Source organism: Taudactylus pleione, unplaced genomic scaffold, assembly GCF_031769625.1.
Source record: "Taudactylus pleione unplaced genomic scaffold, aTauple2 ptg000127l, whole genome shotgun sequence".
Taxonomy (NCBI): domain Eukaryota; kingdom Metazoa; phylum Chordata; class Amphibia; order Anura; family Myobatrachidae; genus Taudactylus; species Taudactylus pleione.
Window position 1 is genome coordinate 2,110,041 of NW_028284529.1, and position 22,153 is coordinate 2,132,193.

The 22,153-nt window shown below is 40.8% G+C and overlaps 1 protein-coding gene across 2 annotated transcripts; it reads left to right on the forward strand.

The window, feature by feature from the left end:
• The first annotated feature begins 1,775 nt into the window (after nucleotides 1–1,775).
• TAL2 (TAL bHLH transcription factor 2) lies at nucleotides 1,776–5,661 on the forward strand. 2 transcript variants are annotated; one of them, XM_088472641.1, is made up of 2 exons: nucleotides 1,776–1,888; nucleotides 3,228–5,661. In XM_088472641.1, the coding sequence occupies exon 2, from the start codon at nucleotides 3,298–3,300 to the stop codon at nucleotides 3,643–3,645; it is 348 nt and encodes a 115-aa protein (XP_088328767.1). In that variant the 5' UTR covers nucleotides 1,776–1,888; nucleotides 3,228–3,297; the 3' UTR covers nucleotides 3,646–5,661. The 2 variants fall into 2 exon arrangements, with proteins under 2 accessions (XP_088328767.1, XP_088328766.1); XM_088472640.1 differs by having other exon boundaries at nucleotides 3,282–5,661.
• The last annotated feature ends 16,492 nt before the right edge of the window (nucleotides 5,662–22,153 follow it).

Consider the following 22,153-nt stretch of genomic DNA (forward strand, 5'->3'; position numbering starts at 1 on the left):
GGTAAATTTATAGAACAAACCTTAATTCAAAAATACCAGATACCTTTCAATCACCCTGAGAAACCTCTCTACACTACTACTTTTGGCAAATGTGTAATTTCTGCAGAAAGTATTTAAAATGATTGCCCTGAATTTACAAAGCAGTGTTCTACATAAGGGTTTCTATATCATTTCAAAATCAATTAAAAACTACCTTGGTTCTAATGACATCTCTGCAGTGATTGGAGTTCCAGTCTCCATTTAAATTCTTAAATTGTTTAAAAAATATTTACACTGTAAGGCTGAGACCTTACTACCATAGTATCCATGAGATAGTGCCAATGGTTTAATCCCAGACACTACTCTTGCAGGGCTCATGCATGCCCTCTGTCCATACCTGAAACCAAAGCTGTGTCTTAGTACATGAAGGAAAATGTGTCTTTCTTCTCTAGAAAGACAAACCCAGCTGTTCCATTTTGTTAATTTTTTTATCATCCTGCATATACTACAGATGGCTGTACAATACACAATACAGAACCCATACCTAATAATTATCCAAAATTCTGTATAATTTGCTCATAGTGTGAAATATATGCTTAACATGAATATAATGTAACAATAAAATAAATTGACAGATAAATGTTGGTACTGTACCTTACACCTAGTATTGCACTGATCTTGCTCTATGGTGCTATAAATTACTTGCACTTTAACACTTAGATTAACTTAACTATGATATCCATCACTGGTAGACCATATACAGTATTTTATATATACTTGGGTAGACAGGTGAATTAAATAGACCATTTATGCCTCAATATAACTCATGCTTAAAAAAAGAAGCATTCAAGTACATAGTCTTTATAAAGTAAAAAGCTTAATAAATGATTTACAGAATGCTATGTATATATGATTAGTACATGTTCACATGATCAAAATGCAGCTTTACAATATGACGTAGAGAACACAATTGCAGTGATCTGTACAGTGGTTGCTATATTAAAGCACATAAAGCTTTGGGTTTGACTCTGACCAGGCTGCTATCCCTGTGGCGATTGTATGTCCTTTTCACGTATGTTTATTTTCTGTCTTCCCCTCAGTTTTTTTTTCACAGTCCTCAGATATACAGGTAGGTTAAGCTGCTGCTAACTTAATTGTATCTGATATGTTTAGGTTTGTGAGTTGTGGTATGTACACTAGATTGCAAGCTCTACTGGGTTATGGATTATGCGGCCGAACGTATAGTCTGTATAACACTGCAGAATATGATGATAATATAAAGGATAGTAATAATAATCCATTACAAATATCAGGGTAAATCATTATATGTTTCACTTTTTCAAAAATGCATATTTGTAACTGTTTTGACTTATTTCATTTTGCGCAAAGAAATGACCCCCATAATGTTTCTTACATTATAAACCCTGTGCTACCTGGAAACACTGATTGTACAATTCTGCCCATCTCTCGTACAGATTCGGTCTGTAATGAGTCATTCTTGAAAAGGTGCAACTATACTAATACAGTATACTATTTATATCAAAATTGTTCTTTGAATGTCCCCAAATTAATTCTTAATCACCATCACCCTGCAGAAACAGCCATGTAATTATTATGCAATTATACCTGTGCAGTGCAGGGGGGACGTTAGGGAGGGATCAGTGTGGATCATTGCTCTCCCAGGAGGACAAAAATATACAAGCATCTCTGGGACCAGCAGTGACACACGTCGGACAAAGAGGCAGGCTTCCTATAAATGTGGCTGAGGGTTTCACATTCACTGCTTGACACACTAGTCAGACACTGACAGGACTAGCTAGATTCAACTCTGTATACTGTATGTGAAGGTGCATAATGTTCAACTGAACATACACAACAAAGCTGATCACACTGAGGATTCACCAAAACAGTAAGTGTATGACAATACTTGTTTATGACTTGTGCTATTTGAATTGCTAGGTACATCAGCTATAACTTTAATCTAGTACCATATTTCCAATATTTGAACTTGTGGTGCTTATCTTTTTAAATATCATAGATTTATATATAAATGCAATATATATATATATATATATATATATATATACACTGCATTGAAGTAAAAGTTGTATCAGATATAGGATTGTTATTAATGATGCAGCAGTAAACCTGCTAGCCTATGTGACCATAAATTACTATGTATTTAGTTATTATAATATATGTGTTTGCTACCGTTTCACAACTGTAATTACATTTGCTGTTTGCTCCTAGTTGTCCCTTTACGTTCGTTTAGTCTGCCATTTTGTTTTTTTAAATGCAAAACATTTGCCAGGAGTAAAATTCATACAACAAATGTGATTATAATTAATATATATATATGTATATTCTAATTAGCGTATGACATTATAAAAATACAATTATTGTTTGTTGATATCTACAAAACACATTTTTCCCAAGTGAATATTTGTATGGGTTTTTGTTAATCTTTGTTTAAACTAATAACCAGCAAATAAAAATAAGAAAAAAATCCCTGAGAAATACAATTTCAACCTGTTAAAATATTCTTATTACACATAGTCTGGTTTCCATTTCATACTTAAAATTCTTATTAAAAAGGTAATTTTCTTAAAATCACGTGTAATACAAAATGAATTTGCTTTGCACAATTACTTATTTGTAGAATATCCTGTAAATAAAGTAGTTCAGATTTCCAGACCAGAAAAAAAAACATTTACTGTGATATGTTATATCTTATACATTAATTCATTAGGTGTTAGGTTTGACTGGTCAGTGTCAGTGCACTTTGACGTCTTTATCCTATAAAATGTAATATTTGTCAGCAGTGTCCTTGTTGACAAGTAACCAGTGTAATGTAAAGAAAATATATTTTATGAAGAGAGTAATATTACCTAGAAAAGAGCAGTGTATTTTTTCAGCTGAAAAACAAAAAAATATTGGTTTATTAACCATGACATTTACTGCAAATGTATGGGGTATTGCTTTTATTCTGCCAATGCATCACACAATCTAAGTGATACAAATGCAAGAAAATAATAGTTAGGTATTTCATAAAAGCTCCATAAGAGCTTTAATTGCTTTGAAATGGAAAAATGAATCTTGAGATTGTGTCCAAAATAATCAGCTGCTAATTTGGATGCATTTGTATTTGAAATGGTAAAATAATACTTATATGTTACACCACTAGCTAGCAGTATGGGTTTTATTGTAAAGCTTACTTTTTTGTTGTACTGTTCTTCCTTTTTGCATAGGATTAAACAGCGACACTAAACACAGTTTTATTGTTTGTAATAATCCCCTTGTAGAAGACCTGCTGAGAGAATGACACGTAAGATCTTTACCAACACCAGGGAGAGATGGAGGCAGCAGAATGTTAATAGTGCTTTTGCTGAGCTGAGGAAACTCATTCCCACACATCCACCAGACAAGAAGCTAAGCAAGAATGAAACTCTAAGATTGGCCATGAGATATATCAACTTTCTCATTGACATCCTTGGAGACCAGGGTATAACTAAAGTTGGAGCAAATTCCCAAGCAAATATACTGGGCATCTTTGAACCTGAACCACAAAGTATAGGAGAATGGACTGTGATGGATCCCTGCAGTGACTCTTCTCCTGGGACAAGCAGTGACACCCAGGACTGTTGGTCATTAGTCCCCTCACCATAGCACTGATTAAATAGATCAAGCGTTTTTTGCCTGTTTGAAAAATATTTATGTTTCTCTGTGTCTACCTATTGTATTATATAGCTTTTAATTTATCATTTATTTATATTTTCCTGTTGAACAAACTGGCATCGGAAGGTTTTGGAAAGATCAAGTTAAACTCTGCTGTGCTATTGCCCTGGATAGCTGTTTTAATACATAGAGCACATGGATATCAGAAGATGTGTTGGACTTGGCCGACTAAAGAAAAACAATAATATAATAATAAGCCACCTGTTTCGTATTTGTGGGACACTTATCATTGTCAGTGGTATTCTATGAAGACTGTAAATACTGAACATGTACTATTGGTCCATATATATAGATCTTAGTTAGATTGTAGTTACGTTTAACCCAGGAGTGAAGCTCTAGCTGACTATATTAAGTAGCTATTCTTCCAATATACACAACCTGTCAGCCATCTGAAATATAATTCAGCAATAACAGGGGAATTATACTCTAGTCCATTTCTAATGTGTATAACACAGAAGTACAATTTTTAATTGTCATACAGTATATCTATTTTATTATCTTACCTTTCACCAAGCATGTGTATGATTTGTAGCAGGCACCGAGCAAGGGAAATCAATTAACTGATCTTAAAATTTAGTATAGTAAAGTGTTACCATTTTATGTATTAAATGTTTAAATATTTTACAGTCTTTAATAGAATGTGAACTCAAAATTACTGGTATGTTTTCCTCAGTTAATCGAAAACAAGTTTTCGCATAAAAAAACCCTACATTTTTTCTTTTGCGCTAAGATGATTTCAGAGGTGCTTGTAGTATTAATTTTCTTTTATTTTTAAAAATATATATTTTATAGCACTTAATTTAGAAGAATACAAAGCACTAAGAATAAATCAACAAAAAATGGAAGTTTAAAATTCCTAAAAATTCACTTTATTGATACTATTAGAACACAATGTGTCCACAAAGCTGAATGGCCAACACAGTTGATAATGTTAATTGAATATAGATTACCTACAAATATGGCCTATATTATTCCAAATATATTAAAAATAGCTAAAAATCTGTCTCCTTTACAGGCATGTACATAATGTTACAAAATGCTCTTTGTAATATACAGTTAGATGTAAGAACTGAGCATCTTTCCTGGTGACAGACTTTGGAAATTTCTCAGGCTTGTAATGGATCAACATCTCAATATTGCTGGGAAGGCAAACTGTGACTCTGTTTACACTTTTGAGACATCTTTTTAACATAAATATATAGTAACCTGCATTAGCTAATTAATTCTACCTAAGATTATAAAACAAGGCTCCCTTATTTTTGAAAAGAAAAACTGAACAAAAATGTCAAGGTATAAAATCCAAATCCATGTCAAATATCCTGGAACCTCTTTCTGTGCTCCCTGTGGACTTATGGTGCGTAGACACGTAGCGATATAAATGAGCGATTTGAACGATATCGTTAAAATAGTTAATTTTTAAAGCCCCTACCAACTCACCATCGACCAGCGATGCGCGGCCACGTATGGACGATAGCGATATCGTCCATCGGCCGTGCATGCTGGTCAACTTGCTCGATATCGAGCAGGTTACTATAGGGACTCACGATCGTTGATCGCGGGTCGCTGTAGTCGTTGGTGACTTGGTGGTGTACTGGATGATTGATATTGATCATCCAGCACACCAGGGAGGGTGTAGGACGATCAGCTAGCGATATCGTATCGGTGGCTGATCGCTACGTGTGTATGCACCATTAGAGTTATCCAATTTAAGTGTAAATTACAAGAAACTGCACTTTGATTTTATAACTTCTAGTTGGAAAACAAGCACGATCCAGTGAAAATTGAAACACACAGGAGCCTTATTATAAAAAATATAATTTAACAGATGTAAACTTCGCAAAAACATTGCCACTTTCTAAGTATAACAACTTTGATTACTTTTATTTGACTTGATAATGAAAATCTGTATCCAATTAAAATGACTAGACATTGCTGTAAATGCACTTACCAAAGAGTTTCTTCTAAGTCTTGAAAATGTATGAAATTAATATTTTGTATTTATTTGTTATCATATTCCAATAAATTATTAAAGTTTTTTTTGCATCAGTAACTATGGTGATTTCATAATGCTTCTGCCACTACTAGACATGAGCGCAATTTTCGAAAGTGTTTAAAAAATTTTCCGCTTTGCATTTCACTGACAGGAAGTCCGATATTAGTCTTATCACACAGCAGAATGAACTGATCATCATCACATCACTATGCATAAACTATAAATGCAACAAAATGGAAATGTACAAATACAGTGATTGCCATTTAGTAGACTGGAGTTTTGCTGGAGATTTGCACCCCAGTGTCTACAGTTTTTTTTTCCACAGGAAGGCCTGCTGAAGAATTAGTTGCAAGCTGGTTATAATTGCTCCTGCATTGGCGTGCACAGACATAAATGCACTATTCGCCTGTATGCGGAGCTTTACACATTTTTTCTTCAACCCAACACTGCATAGCTGGCAATTCCATCAGCATCCACTCATTGAACTTTGCCTACATGAAAACACCCCCATTACAGTCGAGCTACACCTTATCTTTGCAAGTGGAGATGCTCCTGAAGTATTGCGAACTCTTGGTTTCCGAGCAGACACAGGCCCTGATTCAGAGCCGGTGAGCGCTCTGACAGAGCGCTCGCTCTGAATCAGGGCCGTCCCTCCTACTTTTTGGAGCGGCCTCCTGGCCGCTCGCATCGCTGTGGGTGACCACCCACAGCTATAGCGAGCGGCCAAAATGATGATCACGATGGTCAAGACCATCGCGACCATCGGGCTTGCGATGAGACCCTTGCGGTAGGGTCTCGCTGCCACAAGCCCTGGAGTGCTTTTGGCTCTATCAGAGCCAAAAGCACTCCCACTGACATCACTAGTGATGTCAGTGGGGCCGGCACCAGACGGTAGGCGTTCCCATGGGAACGCCTCCATCTGGGCAGTCACTCCCCCGGCACGCCCACCAAAGGGGGCGTGCTGTCAATCACCATCGACAGCACGCCCCATTTGGTGTGAGACCCATAACAACGGCTTGTCCATCGTTATTCGGGACTCGTGCATGCGCACGACGGAGCCGCTTTTGTCGTGCACATGCGCACTTGGACAACATCGACCCGCTTGCGAGAGCTCAGCGCTCGCGAGCGGGTCTGAATCAGGCCCACAGTGCGAATACATGTAAAATGTACTCCACCAATAAAAGCAATGCAAACAATGATGTTCAAGCAAACAGCACTTCTGTCACCAGTGTCTATTACTGTATATAACTGATATGATATCCCCTGTAAAGTAGTATTGTATCCTATTTTTCTATCAGTGAGTCATGTGATATACCCATATCTCTCTCTCTCTCTTATAGATAGAGCCAGGGCCATAGCTAGGGTAGTGCGGCCAGTGCCATGGCACAGGGCACCACAGGTCAGGGGGCGCTGTTTGGGCCTGTCAAATGTCTGTTTATTATCATTCTCACTTGTAGTTTCCTCTTATTTCATCCCCAGCATCTCCTGGCCTCCCGTATCTCTTCCCTGGCCCTTCCCCATGAGGCCATTCCCCTTTTTTGGGTGCATTATGTCCCTTTGAAAAATGAGGAGGGCGCCAATGCTCTTTCTAGCACAGGGCACCAAAATGTCTAGTTAAGGTTCTGGATAGAGCATATGTTCATTTGATATAAAAAAAATGTAAGAATCCACTCAAATCCTTAAGCAGACCCAGTGCTAGACACCCACAATAATAGGGAGACCATGACCAAGGGATTTCCCCACAACCGTGAAAATCAAAATCTTATTTATGTTTTTCTTGATCTGTGAAAAAATGGAACCTCCTAATAATCCCCTTCAAAAAGACCTACTCACACACACGACGGACCAACAAGTGAAATGATTACAGGCTGACGTATGCAAGACTCCCCTTCGCCGTCCTGCCAATAACAAGAGAGACACCTCTTGTAATTAGCAAAGTGGTGGATGGGGATTTTCTGGAGTCATTTATTAAAAATAAGTTTATTTTAAAATTGTGTTCCTTTTGTTTTGTGTTTCTTCTCTCATTTGGTACAGCAGCCTCCCCTGTGACTAATAATAATAATATTATACTAGGACAATTGGGATGAAAAGGTTTTCAGTCCAGAATTTCTATTCTCCATGTTTATGGCCTGCCTCCTTTAGTGGAAAGCAGCACAATATATCTTTATCTACTTACTTATTGTATTGCTAAACTTTTTGCAGTGTGCATGAATGTGTTAATCTACTATATGATACCCAGTGAAGGTATAGGATTAGACCTGGGAGAATATTTCCAAAATCAAGTTGGTCCAAATGGTGCATTTTTTGGTCATCTGAATTAGCCTATTTTTATATGTAGAAAAAATGGGACTTGAATCACAGTGTTTTACAATATGTTTAATTCTGGTTCTCGTAGACTTTCACTCTATGTTTCGTTCATTCATAAATGTCTTTATCAAGGACTATATATATATATATATATATATATATATATATATTTGACAAACAAAGAAAATGTCCATTGCTAAAATACACAATGGATGCACTGGTGTACTTGGTTTTATTACATAAGTACAAAATCAGACCTACATTTGTAGAGTGAGACTATTTAAATGAGATAAAAGTGATAGAGGGAGTATATATTTCTTCAAATATTCCTTGCTGGGAGATGGGTGTACATTAATATCCAGTTCATAAATGGATTCAAATGTTGTACTAGGTTTGAGTTAGCGGAGATTGGGTCTCATTCTACACTTTTTAATGGGCTTGATACATGAGTATTTAATGAAAGATGTTGTTCCAAAGTGGATGGGGGTTGGACAGTGATGCAATGTTTGTGTTCTGGGTAGACCATCTAGGTTCACCAGTGTAAAATTAAGGAGCTTTGGAAATCAGTTATTTTATAGCACTAATGGCTACCATATTATACCCGGCATACTACAGTATAACGGGTTGGGTATGATATCCTGACTGTCGGGATGCCGCTGTTCAGAATACCGACAGCAGCATCCCAACAGCCAGAATACCAACACCCATTCGAACGCAAGGCAAGTTTTTTCCCTACCCTAACCCTCCCTCCCTGGTGCCTAAACTTAATCTCCCCTACCTAGTGGCTAAACCTAACCTCCCCCTCCCCGCATCCTAAACCTAAGACCCCCTCCCCGGTGCCTAAACCTATCCTCCCTCCTAGTGCCTAAACCTAACCTCCCCCTCCCCTCATCCTAATACTAACTCTCCCTCCCGGTGCCTAACCCTAACCCTCCCCCTAATGCCTAAACCTAACCCTGCCATCTAAGGCTACCCTCCCCTTGCACCCCGATACTTACCATTCGGGATGCCGACGGTCGGGATACTGGTGCCGGGATCCCGACGTGTCGGGATTTTGGCGCCGGTATTTAGACCATCAGCGTCCTGCACGCCGGGATGCTGACTACATCCCCAAAATAATATGTTAGTTCCCAGCACATCATATCCAGTATACTATATCCACAGTAGCCAGCATATCAAAATCAATGTATTAATATCTAATAATGGGCAGAATATTGTATACCGAACTATACACTGAGTCTACACATGGGCCTCCTCCTCTCTTAAACCACCCCTGACAACACAAAGCCAATCTGATGACAAAATATAATGCAGAGCCACATAATATGATCTGCTGCAATTCACGGTATATTCTAGTGAACAAATATACAAAACATGTAGTGTTCTGGTGGCTTTCATACAATACCAAACCAATTATGTTGTCTAATAAACACAGCAGACTCCTATCTTGTGATTAGTCAATAAATAGTAATAAAATCGGACCCCTAATCTGGTGAATATTTTGATATTGTATATACTGTACAACTAACACCTGAATGTGGAGACTATTAAAACTATTTATCCAGATTTGGTAGCTAGTATACAATGTACCAGTACACAATTTATATGTGGCTAGTGTACAGGGCAGACCCCACTCTGGTGCTAGTATACAAATTTATGAACTGAAAAAATAATCTAGTACTAAATACACAGAGTAAATACCAAACTGGTAGCCAGTATTCAATTTCTTAACCAACACACTGTGCTGCTGCTGAAAGAAGTTCTGTCCACTGAATGGTAGAAATTCTATTGGCTTCTATTACCAAGTTTACAGTGATTAATTTATGCTCTATCAGGCCAGGCAACAGGGGGGTACAAAGGAGACACTTGTACTGGGCCCTGAGACTCAGAGGAGCCCCGTTCATGTGTCCCCCATCCCTTGCCTCTGATGCTGGCCCACTGCTGTAAGCAGGCACATGCAAAAACAGCCGAGAAGCCGGGGCCGGCAGCCTGGCGCAGTGTGCGTGGTGTCATGATGTTGCGCTGCTGGAACAGAGAGGAGCCATGGCCGGGCCAGAGCTGACCGCCCAGGAAGAAGAACAGAACAGCACAGCAGGCAGCAGGTAAGTGTTGGTTGGGCTGGGCTAGACAGACATATGCGGGTGGTGAAGGGCTGCAGATGAAGGGGGGAGATGGAGCTGAGGGAATGAGGCTGAGACACACAGGGACTGGGAAATGAGACCTGGGTAACACATGGACTGGGGAATGGGGCTGGGAAGACATAGAGGGGCTGGCGAATGATCAAACTGAATGACAGAAAGGCTGGTGGATAATTAGGCCGGGGAGACACACAGGGGCTGGGGGTGTGATTAAACTGAGAGACAGAGGGGCTGGGGGATGATTAAACTGAAAGACAGAGCAGCTGGGGAGGATTAAGCTGAGAGACAGAGGGGCTGGGGATGATTAAACTGAGACAGAGGGGCTGGGGGATGATTAAGATGAGAGACAGAGGGGCTGTGGGTTGATTAAACTGAGAGACAGAGGGGCTGGGGGATGATTAAACTGAGAGACAGAGGGGCTGGGGATGATTAAACTGAGAGACAGAGGGGCTGGGGAGGATTAAACTGGGAGACAGAGGGGCTGGTGGGGTGATTAAGCTGAGAGAGAGGGGCTGGAGGAGGATTAAACTGAGAGACAGAGTGGCTGGGAGAGGATTAAGCTGAGAGACAGAGGGGCTGGGGGTGATTAAGATGAGAGAAAGAGGGGCTGGGGGATGATTAAGCTGAGAGACAGAGGGGCTGGGGAGGATTCAACTGGGAGACAGAGGGGCTGGGGATGATTAAGCTGAGAGACAGAGGGGCTGGGGAATGATTAAGATGAGAGACAGAGGGGCTTGGGAGGATTAAGCTGAGAGACAGAGGGGCTGGAGGATGATTAAGATGAGAGAGGGGCTGGGGATGATTAAACTGGGAGACAGAGGGGCAGGGGATGATTAAGCTGAGAGACAGAGTGGCTGGGGGATGATTAAGCTGAGAGACAGAGGAGCTGGGGAGGATTAAACTGGGAGACAGAGGGGCTGGGGGATGATTAAGATGAGAGACAGAGGGGCTGGGGGATGATTAAGCTGAGAGACAGAGGGGCTGGGGAGGATTAAACTGAGAGACAGAGGGGCTGGGGGATGATTAAAATGAGAGACAGAGGGGCTGGGGAGGATTAAACTGAGAGACAGAGGGGCTGGAGGATGATTAAGATGAGAGAGGGGCTGGGGATGATTAAACTGGGAGACAGAGGGGCAGGGGATGATTAAGCTGAGAGACAGAGTGGCTGGGGGATGATTAAGCTGAGAGACAGAGGAGCTGGGGGATGATTAAGATGAGAGACAGAGGGGCTGGGGGATGATTAAGCTGAGAGACAGAGGGGCTGGGGAGGATTAACCTGAGAGACAGAGGGGCTGGGGATGATTAAACTGAGACAGATGGGCTGGGGGATGATTAAGCTGAGAGACAGAGGGGCTGGGGATGATTATACTGGGAGACAGAGGGGCTGGGGGATGATTAAACTGAGAGACAGAGGGGCTGGGGAGGATTAAACTGGGAGACAGAGGGGCTGGGGGATGATTACACTGAGAGACAGAGGGGCTGGGGATGATTAAACTGGGAGACAGAGGGGCTGTGGGAGGATTAAGCTGAGAGACAGAGGGGCTGGGGATGATTAAACTGAGAGACAGAGGGGCTGGGGGAGGATTAAGATGAGAGACAGAGGGCCTGGGGAGGATTAAACTGGGAGACAGAGGGGCTGGGGAGGATTAAACTGGGAGACTGAGGGGCTGGGGGGTGATTAAGCTGAGAGACAGAGGGGCTGGGGAGGATTAAACTGGGAGACAGAGGGGCTGGGGAGGGTTAAGCTGAGAGACAGAGGGGCTGGGGAGGATTAAACTGGGAGACAGAGGGGCTGGGGATGATTAAACTGAGAGACAGAGGGGCTGGGGAGGATTAAACTGGGAGACAGAGGGGCTGGGTAGGATTAAGCTGAGAGACAGAGTGGCTGGGGGATGATTAAGATGAAAGACAGAGGGGGTGGGGAGGATTAAACTGGGAGACAGAGGGGCTGGGGGATGATTAAGCTGAGAGACAGAGGGCCTGGGGAGGATTAAACTGAGAGACAGAGGGGCTGGGGGATGATTAAACTGAGAGACAGAGGGGCTGGGAAGGATTAAACTGGGAGACAGAGGAGCTGTGGGATGATTAAACAGAGAGACAGAGGGGCTGGGGGATGATTAAAATGAGAGACAGAGGGGCTGGGGAGGATTAAGATGAGAGACAGAGGGGCTGGGGATGATTAAGATGAGAGACAGAGGGGCTGGGGAGGATTAAACTGGGAGACAGAAGGGCTGGGGAGGATTAAACTGGGAGACAGAGGGGAGATGAGTGGATGACTGAAGAAGGAGAGACACCAGGATGAGGCTGGAGACAGGGAAAATGTTGTAGTGACACTGGCTAGGATTAGGCTGAGAGACATAGGATGAGCCAATGGTCGACCTGCATATATACGTACTGGTAGGGGATAGGGGGCATCCAAAAAAATTATTGTTCCGGGCCTCAGTATTTGTGTTGCTGGCCCTATGCTCTATACAAAATGCTAGGAGAAACAACCTGGCAGGATAGAAATTGTTGCTGGCTGAGCAATAAATATATAAATTCAGCCCCCATCTTATGATATCACGATAAAATTAGACAATTAGTACATGGGTGGATTCTAAAGCAGAGTTGAAATACGTGTGTCCAGCAGATTCAATGGATGAACTGAATCTCAGTAGTTTGCATGCCTAGTCAGAGCCATACACTCAGCCCTGGTCAAACCTGCACACATACAGTATATGTTATGCAATAGTAAGCAGAGCTATTGAAAGAATTCACATGTGACGATTGTGATTTTAGTTTGCAGTAAAGCACACAGCAATAAACTGAGAAAAACCTGATAACAGCACATCGAATTGAGACCACTCTATACAACTTTATGTACATAGCATGCTTTTGGGTGGCATCTGAATCAAATAAACTTGCCTATGCTGTCAGTCTTTCTTTAAATAAATCTCATTCTGCATGCTGATTTTCTAAAGGAAATCGCTAATCCAGGAAATGTCTCCACCAAATTCAATTTAAATGGGAACTAATCTTCCAAAGGCTGTTAGTGTATTGTACAGCACACATATCACTTCAGTCCTGAAGTGTTTATTTCTTTTATTACCAAATATACACCTCAGATGCAGTATATAAAAGATTAAATGGGTAAAACTATTGCCACAAATGTACAGACATGTGATAAAGCAAAAGTGGTCCTGAACTAAATGGTCATTATAATTGACTTTTGTTACTTGATGGTTGAGTGATGAAAGCAGAAGGAGAGAATGGACAGCTTAACTACTGACCTAAAGGGTCACAGGTCAGCTCCAAGTTTTACTTAAATTTCATATGGGCATAACAATGTTGGTATGTAAATCTAGGGATCTACGTCAAAGGCACTGAATGAATTAAATACTTTAAGGCAATTTTAGCAGCTGCAATGTGACCCCTTAGATACCAAATGCTACAAAGTCTCAAAAGGTGAACATTGTAGTTCAGCTTTCCAACTTAATACAAGATTAGTGTGAACTAAATGAAATATATGCTCTATTACCGGGCATGAAATTTCCCTTGACGTGCAAAAGATTTTTAATATCCATTATTGTGAATGAATCGTGCAAATCAATGGGAGCTACTGGGGGGTTTATGTTGTTGTTTAGGAAGGACTGAGGATCATGGGATGCAGCAATTATATTCCCTCGACCTTGTTTCTTTTCCTGAACAGCTGGTTTCCTATTTACCACCTGATGCTGTCTATTGCCATAGCCAAGTCAGTATTTTTCTCCGTGCTGTGTAGATGGCTATACTCTTTCCAATAATCACCCTGATATGTTTCAAAACTGTTGCATACTGTAGTTACTGATGTCACAGGTTCTATTTTTGCATATGCACAAATGTCATCAGATTATCTGTTCTATAGGCTGATAGCAGCTTCACGGAAATTAATCAGCTTCAGTGCTAGGCAAGGACTGTATGCTATTAGCCAGTCAAGAAAAAGTCTAATAGAGGTCAGTTTTCTTCCCTGCACTGTTCTCAGCTACTCAGTGGAGTAGAGGAAATAAGTGCACTGCTCCAGCAGTCTTAGAACATTTCCATGGGGTAATACTGAGTGGAAGCACTGGGACAAAGAGCAGAAGGATGAGTTTAGACAAAGTACTGCAATCGTTAAAAACAAGCAATAACTTTTTTTTGGTTTTTGTTATTCCATCACATTTTTGTATTTGTTTTATTTTTAAAATCTTCTATGACCATTCACCAACCCTGTCTACACTACTTGATGGAAGAAGTTGGATAGACTGAGGCTGTTCCATGGTAAATATGCAGTAGAAGCACTGGTGCACCTAGTTATGTACGTCTAATTTTACAGACTGAATTATTTACATGTGATATAAAAGTTTAAATTATATACTTTGTACTCCCCTTTTTGTGAATGAAGATGTGGGATATATGCCCCTTGCAGTGGCACAAAGTTTTCTATAGAAACAAAAGTCAGAAGTGCCCAATAGTGTAATACAATTTCATATTATTCACCAATATAGTTACTGTTGGTGAATAATGTGAAATTACATTACACTATTGGACACTTCTGACTTTTTATCTATAGAAATTATATATATTAGATTCGGCAACAAGAAGACATGTAATAACTGATTACAGCAATCCCAAATGTCTTTTCTATGGCCCAATAATGTCACCACATAGGTCCTAATGAGATAATTTATTCACATAATTAACTAGCACCCCTTCCTGCAGACCATTACTTCACCAAGGAATAAGTAGATAACACAAAAGAATAAGTAGCTAACACTCATTAGATCCCCTTCTTAGAACCCTTCAGACCTGGCGGGAATTTAAGGGTATCCCTGTAGGTAGACAGGAACTAAAAATGTCCGCATTTGCGGATGATATTCTTCTCTATATAGGTAATCCTGAACAATCTCTGCCCCTTCTGCTAAGTAAATTGGAACATTTCAGTCTAGTATCTGGTCTACACATAAATATGAATAAGTCAGTGGCTATGTCACTTAAAAGTAAGCTCTGCTAGATCTCCTAGATGGGCCTCTCAATACCCCTTAAAATGGACTAAACAATATATACCATACCTAGGAATTTTGTTACCACAAAATATGTTCAATCTTTATAGACTGAAGGGGATGGGAACGTCTTCCTTTGTCATTTTTGGGAAGAGCTAACTTGTTAAAGATGGTGGCTAACCCCGTTTATTGTATCCCTTGCAATCTCTCCCTGTTCTTTTAACAAAAGCTGATAAACTCAAAATTAATCTGTTGATACGTCAGTTTATTTGGAGGGGAGGCAGAGCTAGAATAGCCTTACGGAAACTTTGCCAACCTAGGAACAATGGAGGCATACATTTTCCAGATATAGCTATATATAATCAGGCGGTACTCTTGCGACACTTGCGCGACTGACTGCATCAATCCTCCACATATACTAATGTCCCAGTGGAACAAAGTTTTATAATAGAAAGTGATCTAATTAGTTTTCTTCATCAACATGATCAAGAAATATCTGAGATATATAAATCGAATCCGCTACTATGGACAACTCGAAAGATATGGCACATTTTACGACATAAGGCTGGATTAAATGCCTATCACACTCTTCATCTCCCATTAATCCGTAATCCCAGTTTCCTTGATGGCATGGCTGCTCACCCTTTTACACTATGATGTTTGGTAGGTATGACCAATATCAAATCATTGGTTTCAATAGAGGAAAAGCATGTGCTTACATATACAGAGGTCTCAAATAATTTCCCAATGATAAACCCTTACCCATTGGCATTTTTGCAAATGTGCTCTTATCTTACATATGTTTTAAAGCATTTCTCTGGTAAGGATTGGGATAACACGTTTGACACTTTTCTGTCTTACCAGGTACCAAACCGTAGAGCTATCTCAGTTTATTATACTTTCTTAAGATATATAGTAATATAGTAGACCATTCCACAATCTCTGGAGGTATGGCTTAATGGCTAATTCATTTCCCAAATCTGACTATTCCGAGGTTAGAAAAGGCCTTGGAGGTCTCTAGAAAAACTTTGCCAGCCAGCATGTATACTGAACTCTTCATAAATATTTATCACAATGTATATTTATCCCCAATTAGGCGTTTCAAAATGGGATCATCTAATAATCATTTATGTCCACGATGCCAACAGGAAGAAGCAGATAACTTTCACTGTCTCTGGGCATGCCCAATAGTAAAAAAATGTTGGTATCAGATACGTAGATATGCAGAGACAAAATTTGTAAATTATGTCCCTTTTACTCCTGAGTGGGCAATATTGGGGTTTTTTGACCCAGAACAACGTATGACCTCAGATAGTAAGAAATGACTGTTGATTATGAGTGCGGCAGGCAGGAAAACCATACTGCAGGGATGGTTGGATAGATCACCTCCCCAATGGTCCCTGTTTATGACAAAATTATATTTTATTTTTAAAAATGGATTGGGTAGAGACCATGATACAAGAAGAAAAAGGTGGAACGTTTCTTTTCATTATGGGAAACGTACATAGACACACTTCCAATTACCACAAGAAAACAAATACACTATAGTTTGAGAAATACCACATGGTATCTCACAAGATTAGCGGTATGTGATCCTCCTATTAATATTATTTAAGAAGATAGTTTGGTTGTTTCTCTCTCTGGGTCCCCAGGAAAAGGAAAACAATAATCACACAATAAATAATAATTTTGTACTGGTTTATTATATTAAATAGATAAATACAAAAGGCAAAACTGAAGATTTGTTTTTCAGTTTGAAAGTTGTATTTTAAACTATGTAATTGTAAACTATATAAATAGAATGTTTTTGTATCATATTTTGTTAAGTATGATTCTAAATTGATTGTTGAATGAAACAAAAAATTGTCCTGTATTATATATACACATTGTCTCAATAAAAAATTTATGAAAAAAAAAAGAAGTAGCTAACACTAAGGTTGAAGTAGAATGTATTAATGGTGGTTGAGGGTTGAATACAACAATGACAATTCCTGTATAACTACTACTTGTTTATACAGCAATACATGTTGGTAGCTGCTCGATCACTTCAGTAATATCACTCAGGTGCATGTAAGGGAGGGGTTATTCTATACTAGAAACAACAAAAAGTAATCCCCCAGCACTCAGAATGAAATCAGTAATAAGATTTATAAAACTACATGGTGGTAGATAATGCAGAGATCTCAGTTGCATATATTTGGAAAAATATGGCTAAGCCTCAGGCCGCGTCACGGCGTCTCTAATACTGGAGGTCCCTATTACTTGGTCTGGGGTGCAGTACCCCAAAAAAGCCTGCAAAGGCCAGCCACCCCAGTGAAGCACACCAGCGAAAGACTAAAGTGTTAATATGTGTTAATAAGAATAAAGCACACAGTATGTTTATACATACTGTGTGCTTTTCTATAACCAGGACTTCAATCTATGATAACTCAATGTCCTGATTTTGATCAACTCTGCACTGTATAATTTCTCTTACTGCCCACTATGCAGATAATTCTCCCCTATTATACCCCAAAGCTTCTTCCTCTGCAACCACTTCTCATCCCACCTTCTCTTTGCCTTGACTCCTTAAGCTGATCAATTATCATTCTGTCCAAACTGCTTTCAATGTCTCTCCACACTGACAACTCACTTGGTCCATACCCAAAACTATATTGTTCCACTAATGGCTGCTTTCAGAAATTGCGGGACCCAATACAGATGAACCAGTCAGCTCCCGCTCTTTGGTCCCCCCCCCCAATGTTCCTTCATCTCCCATATTTCATGTGCTGTAGTGAAACAAGTACTGCCGTGACATTTGAAAAATAAGGCTTCCACATGCAATCCACCTGCAGCGGATTCCGTTAGTGGTTACCCTTTGAAGTAAAAAAAGCCCAGTTGATTAATTAAAGGAAAAGTGTGCTTACCTGCCATACATAGGTTAAAAGGTGTGGTGGTGAACACAGACAGGCTTCAATTCATCTATGCTACCTGCAATGGTTCAGCTTACAACATAAAGAAGAGAAGGGTTGAAAGGATTGAAGAGGGAAGAAATTAAAGATGAGGGGGAGAAGGTGTGGCACAAGAAGATAGTGGGAGAAGGTGAACATATGGGTTAAAGGAACAAAGTGGGATAAATCAACAGACATTGAGCAGAGGCACATATACTGTAGGCGGATGGGCAGAGGCATACAGGTACTAATTACCTGGGCCTGTTGGTGGGGCCCGAAAGGGGACCTAGGCCAGCTACTGAGGGGGTCAAATGCTGTATTTTATATTTCTTTTTTTGGAAGGGGGTGTGGTGATGCCTCTCAGATTAGACCATGCCCCCCTCAGTACCTGAGCCTCGTGGATGTCTCAACATCCCTGGAGATGGGGTAGAGGCACATGTGGGGAGAGGGAAGAGCTGCCATCATCCGGGAGGGGAAACACACAAAGGAAGTGGTGGCAGATACAGCTATACAAAGTTGAACAGAGATAATGACAGAGACATATGATTTGCATGTGTGTGTGGGGGGGAGGGAGTTTGGGAGCGAGCTGAAAATGCAAGGGTGTGATTCCTGTGCTATGTGCTTATATAAATTGCTGCCCTCTTCTGAGACCACGTGGTGCACAAGAGGCCAGTGGAAGCTACTGCATTGATGATCCCAGCCATGGTCTACCTCTGACAGGACAGAGGAATCCAGTCACCTCTTAACAGGAGTTGATAGATGCAATAATTGTAGCACAGGTGTACACAGAATAAAATAAATATGTGTATATATATATATACAGTCAGGGACATTGACAGAATTTTCATATTTTGGCCTCTATTCACCACCACAATGGCTTTGAAATGAAACAAACAAGATGTGCTTTAACTGCAGACTTTCAGATTTAATTTGACGGTAATTACATCCAAATCAGGTGAACAGTGTAGGAATTACAACGGTTTCTATATGTGCCTCCCATTTTTATAAGGGGCCAAAAGTAACGGGACAAACTAAACAATCCTAAATCTAACTTTCACTTTTTAATACTTTGTTGCAAATCCTTTGCAGGCAATTACAGCCTGAAGTCTGGAAAACATAGACATCACCAGACGCTGGGTTTCATCCCTGGTGATGCTCTGCCAGGCCTCTACTGCAAATGTCTTCAGTTCCTGCTTGTTCTTGGGGCATTTTCCCTTCAGTTTTGTCTTCATCAAGTGAAATGCATGCTCAATCGGATTCAGGTCAGGGGATTGACTTGGCCATTGCATAACATTCCACTTTTTAACCTGAAAAAACTCTTTGGTTGCTTTTGCAGTATGCTTCGGGTCATTGTCCATCTACACTGTGAAGCGCCGTCCAATGAGTTCTGAAGTCAGGAAGCCAATGATCGAAATGCTGACTGCCGGCTTCCCGACAGTGAAAGCCCGGCAGGGGATTAATGATAGGCCTCAAAATACAGACACCTATCATTAGCCCCACGCTGAAATCCTGACGCCCAGCTTACCGAATGTAGGTAAGCCAGGCATTGAGAGCTCATAGCCACAGGGGGGAGGGTTAGGTTTAGGGACTCCCGGGGGGGTTTGGGGTTAGGTACCCCCCCAGGCGGGGTTGGTGTTAGGCTAGGGGCAGGGGGGGTTAGGGTCAGGCACCACCGGGGGGAGGTTAGGGTTAGGCACCCCCCCAGAAGGGCTAGGTTTAGGGTGCGGGGAGGGTTAGGTTTAGGCACCCCTGGGGGGAGGATAGAGTTAGGCACTAGGGGGGTAGGTTAGGGTTAGGCACCCCTAAGGGAGGATTAGGGTTAGGGGGGGACAAGTTAGGGTACTTTCTTACCTTAGTCGGGATCTTCAACTGCCGACCTTCCGGCGTCGGGATTTCATCCGCCGGGCTTAGGTCCGGCGGTAATACATACCGAAGCCGTATGAAGGGACACAGCAGACTAATATTTAATTTTGATTACACTTCAATATTTGTTTTAGAACTGTGTCAGTTTGATCCAAAGAAATGTTATAGAACAACAAACTAGTGTAAATTACAACCTGATACAAAGTATAATAAAGATACTGCTGATAGTCTACTAATTATGTTGGAACCTTTACACCTCCTGCGGCATAAGCACTTTTTCACTTTGCTGCTGCATCCAAAGACTTTTAATAAAATGAAACAATTTCTCCGTAGTATATTAATAAAATAATATTTTCCCCATAAGAGAAGTAGCAATCTGCCTCCTTATTTGATGCATACTGATTGCTCTCATTATAAGCTTTATCACCTGTCACAACCACCTCATTTTTGTTTCCTCACTTTTGTCGGTGGTTTGCAAAATGGCTGCTGGATAAATTTGGAAGTTCCTATTCTATTCTTCACATGTAAAACAATTGGGACCGCGATGTGTTTAGACTTTTAAACTGGTGGTTTTACAGTGGTTTTGCTTTAGTAATTCTGGGGTTGGCAAAACCACTGAGAAAATGACCAAAAACCATATAGTACATTTACCCCATCATGTGTTGAATAGATGAAATGTTATTATATACTTCATTTTATTTAATAAATTTTCCCAAATTTTGAGTACTTAAAAGGAAACTTTAGCTGTCATAATGTCACTTGGTTTGTTTTCCTTTGTTCCTCAACTCAAGTGGCACTGATATTATGGTACGCTATGGTTTTTATGCCCTGCCTATATGATCTCATAATGAATGAGCTGTTCCTAGTCATAGTGACCACAGGGAACATTGTAAATACTTCAGTGGGGCATGACTTTGGCCGTAGGTGATGGCTGTGCTTTATATCAGCTCTTTGCCCACCTCCCACATCTCCATCTTCTCACAGATATTACTCAGCTACATATGTGAGATGGCAGTGGGAAAATACTTGATAGAGCTGAGGAGTTATCACATCAAGGACAGGGCAGTTTAGACCATCTACTGATACCTTCTCAGCTCAGTTGCTGGACCCAGGGAGTTCAACTGTTATTGTTGCTTCCTCCTCTGCTTCTCCACTGCCTCTGTGGTGACAAATACAAAACATGGGGAACATCTGTCTTGGCTTTGTGTACAACACTGAGGGGTAGATGTATTTTGGAGAGAAATAAAGAGGAGAGTGATAAAGTACCAACAAATCATCTCCTCTCATTTTTCAAACAGCCTGAAAGTGACAAGAGCTGATATATTGGAACTTCATCTCCATCCACTTTATCTCTCTCCAAGAATTGGTACATAGACCCCTCAATATACTAATGTAAAACATCTGGCACACATCTTTTCCAAGCTGGAGAATAAACACAATATTACCCATTCTGCACAAAAGCAAATAACTTCGCTAGAAACATCAGAGAAAAGAGGCACAGTAATAATAAAAAGTGAAGTTCAGTTTATGGTCTTATCATTTCTACAGTGACTGAGTTATATTTCATGTCTCTGCCTTCCACTGTCTCCCTTTTTTTCCACCAGCACCACACAATCATTAGCTGCAGAGAATTGCCAGTCACTTATGCCTGATTTATTTACCAGCAGCCTCTTAGACTGTAAGCTCATTTGGGCAGGGCCATTTTTATAATTTGTTTTACGTCATTGCATGTAATTTGTTTATGTCATGACCTTCCAGTGTACAGTGCTGCTTAATATATCAGCACTTTATAAATAAAACATAATAATAATAGTACCTCCCAACCAGTGGCGTCACAAGGAGGGTGCAGGCCGCACCCGGGTATCATCCGCCGAGGGGTGTCACCAAAGTGCCGACTCCTACTCAGTGACAGGAGCTGTGTGCTGCACTGTAGTATTACACAGTGAGGGAGCCAGCACTGCATACAGACTGGTCCCTGGGGGCAGTCCGCATCTCCAGGACCCCTAGAGTAACTAAACGGGGTTTCGGGATGCGAGGCTAACCAATACCGGTGAGACCACGCCCTCTACCTGCGAGGCCACGCCGCTTTGCCGGCATCCGGCTTTGCTGCTCACCAGGTGTCACCATAGGGAGGGATGCCAATGTTCCCAACTGTACTGAATTAGGCTGGAAATTCCTGATTTGCAGGGAAAGTCCCACTATCCCATCCCA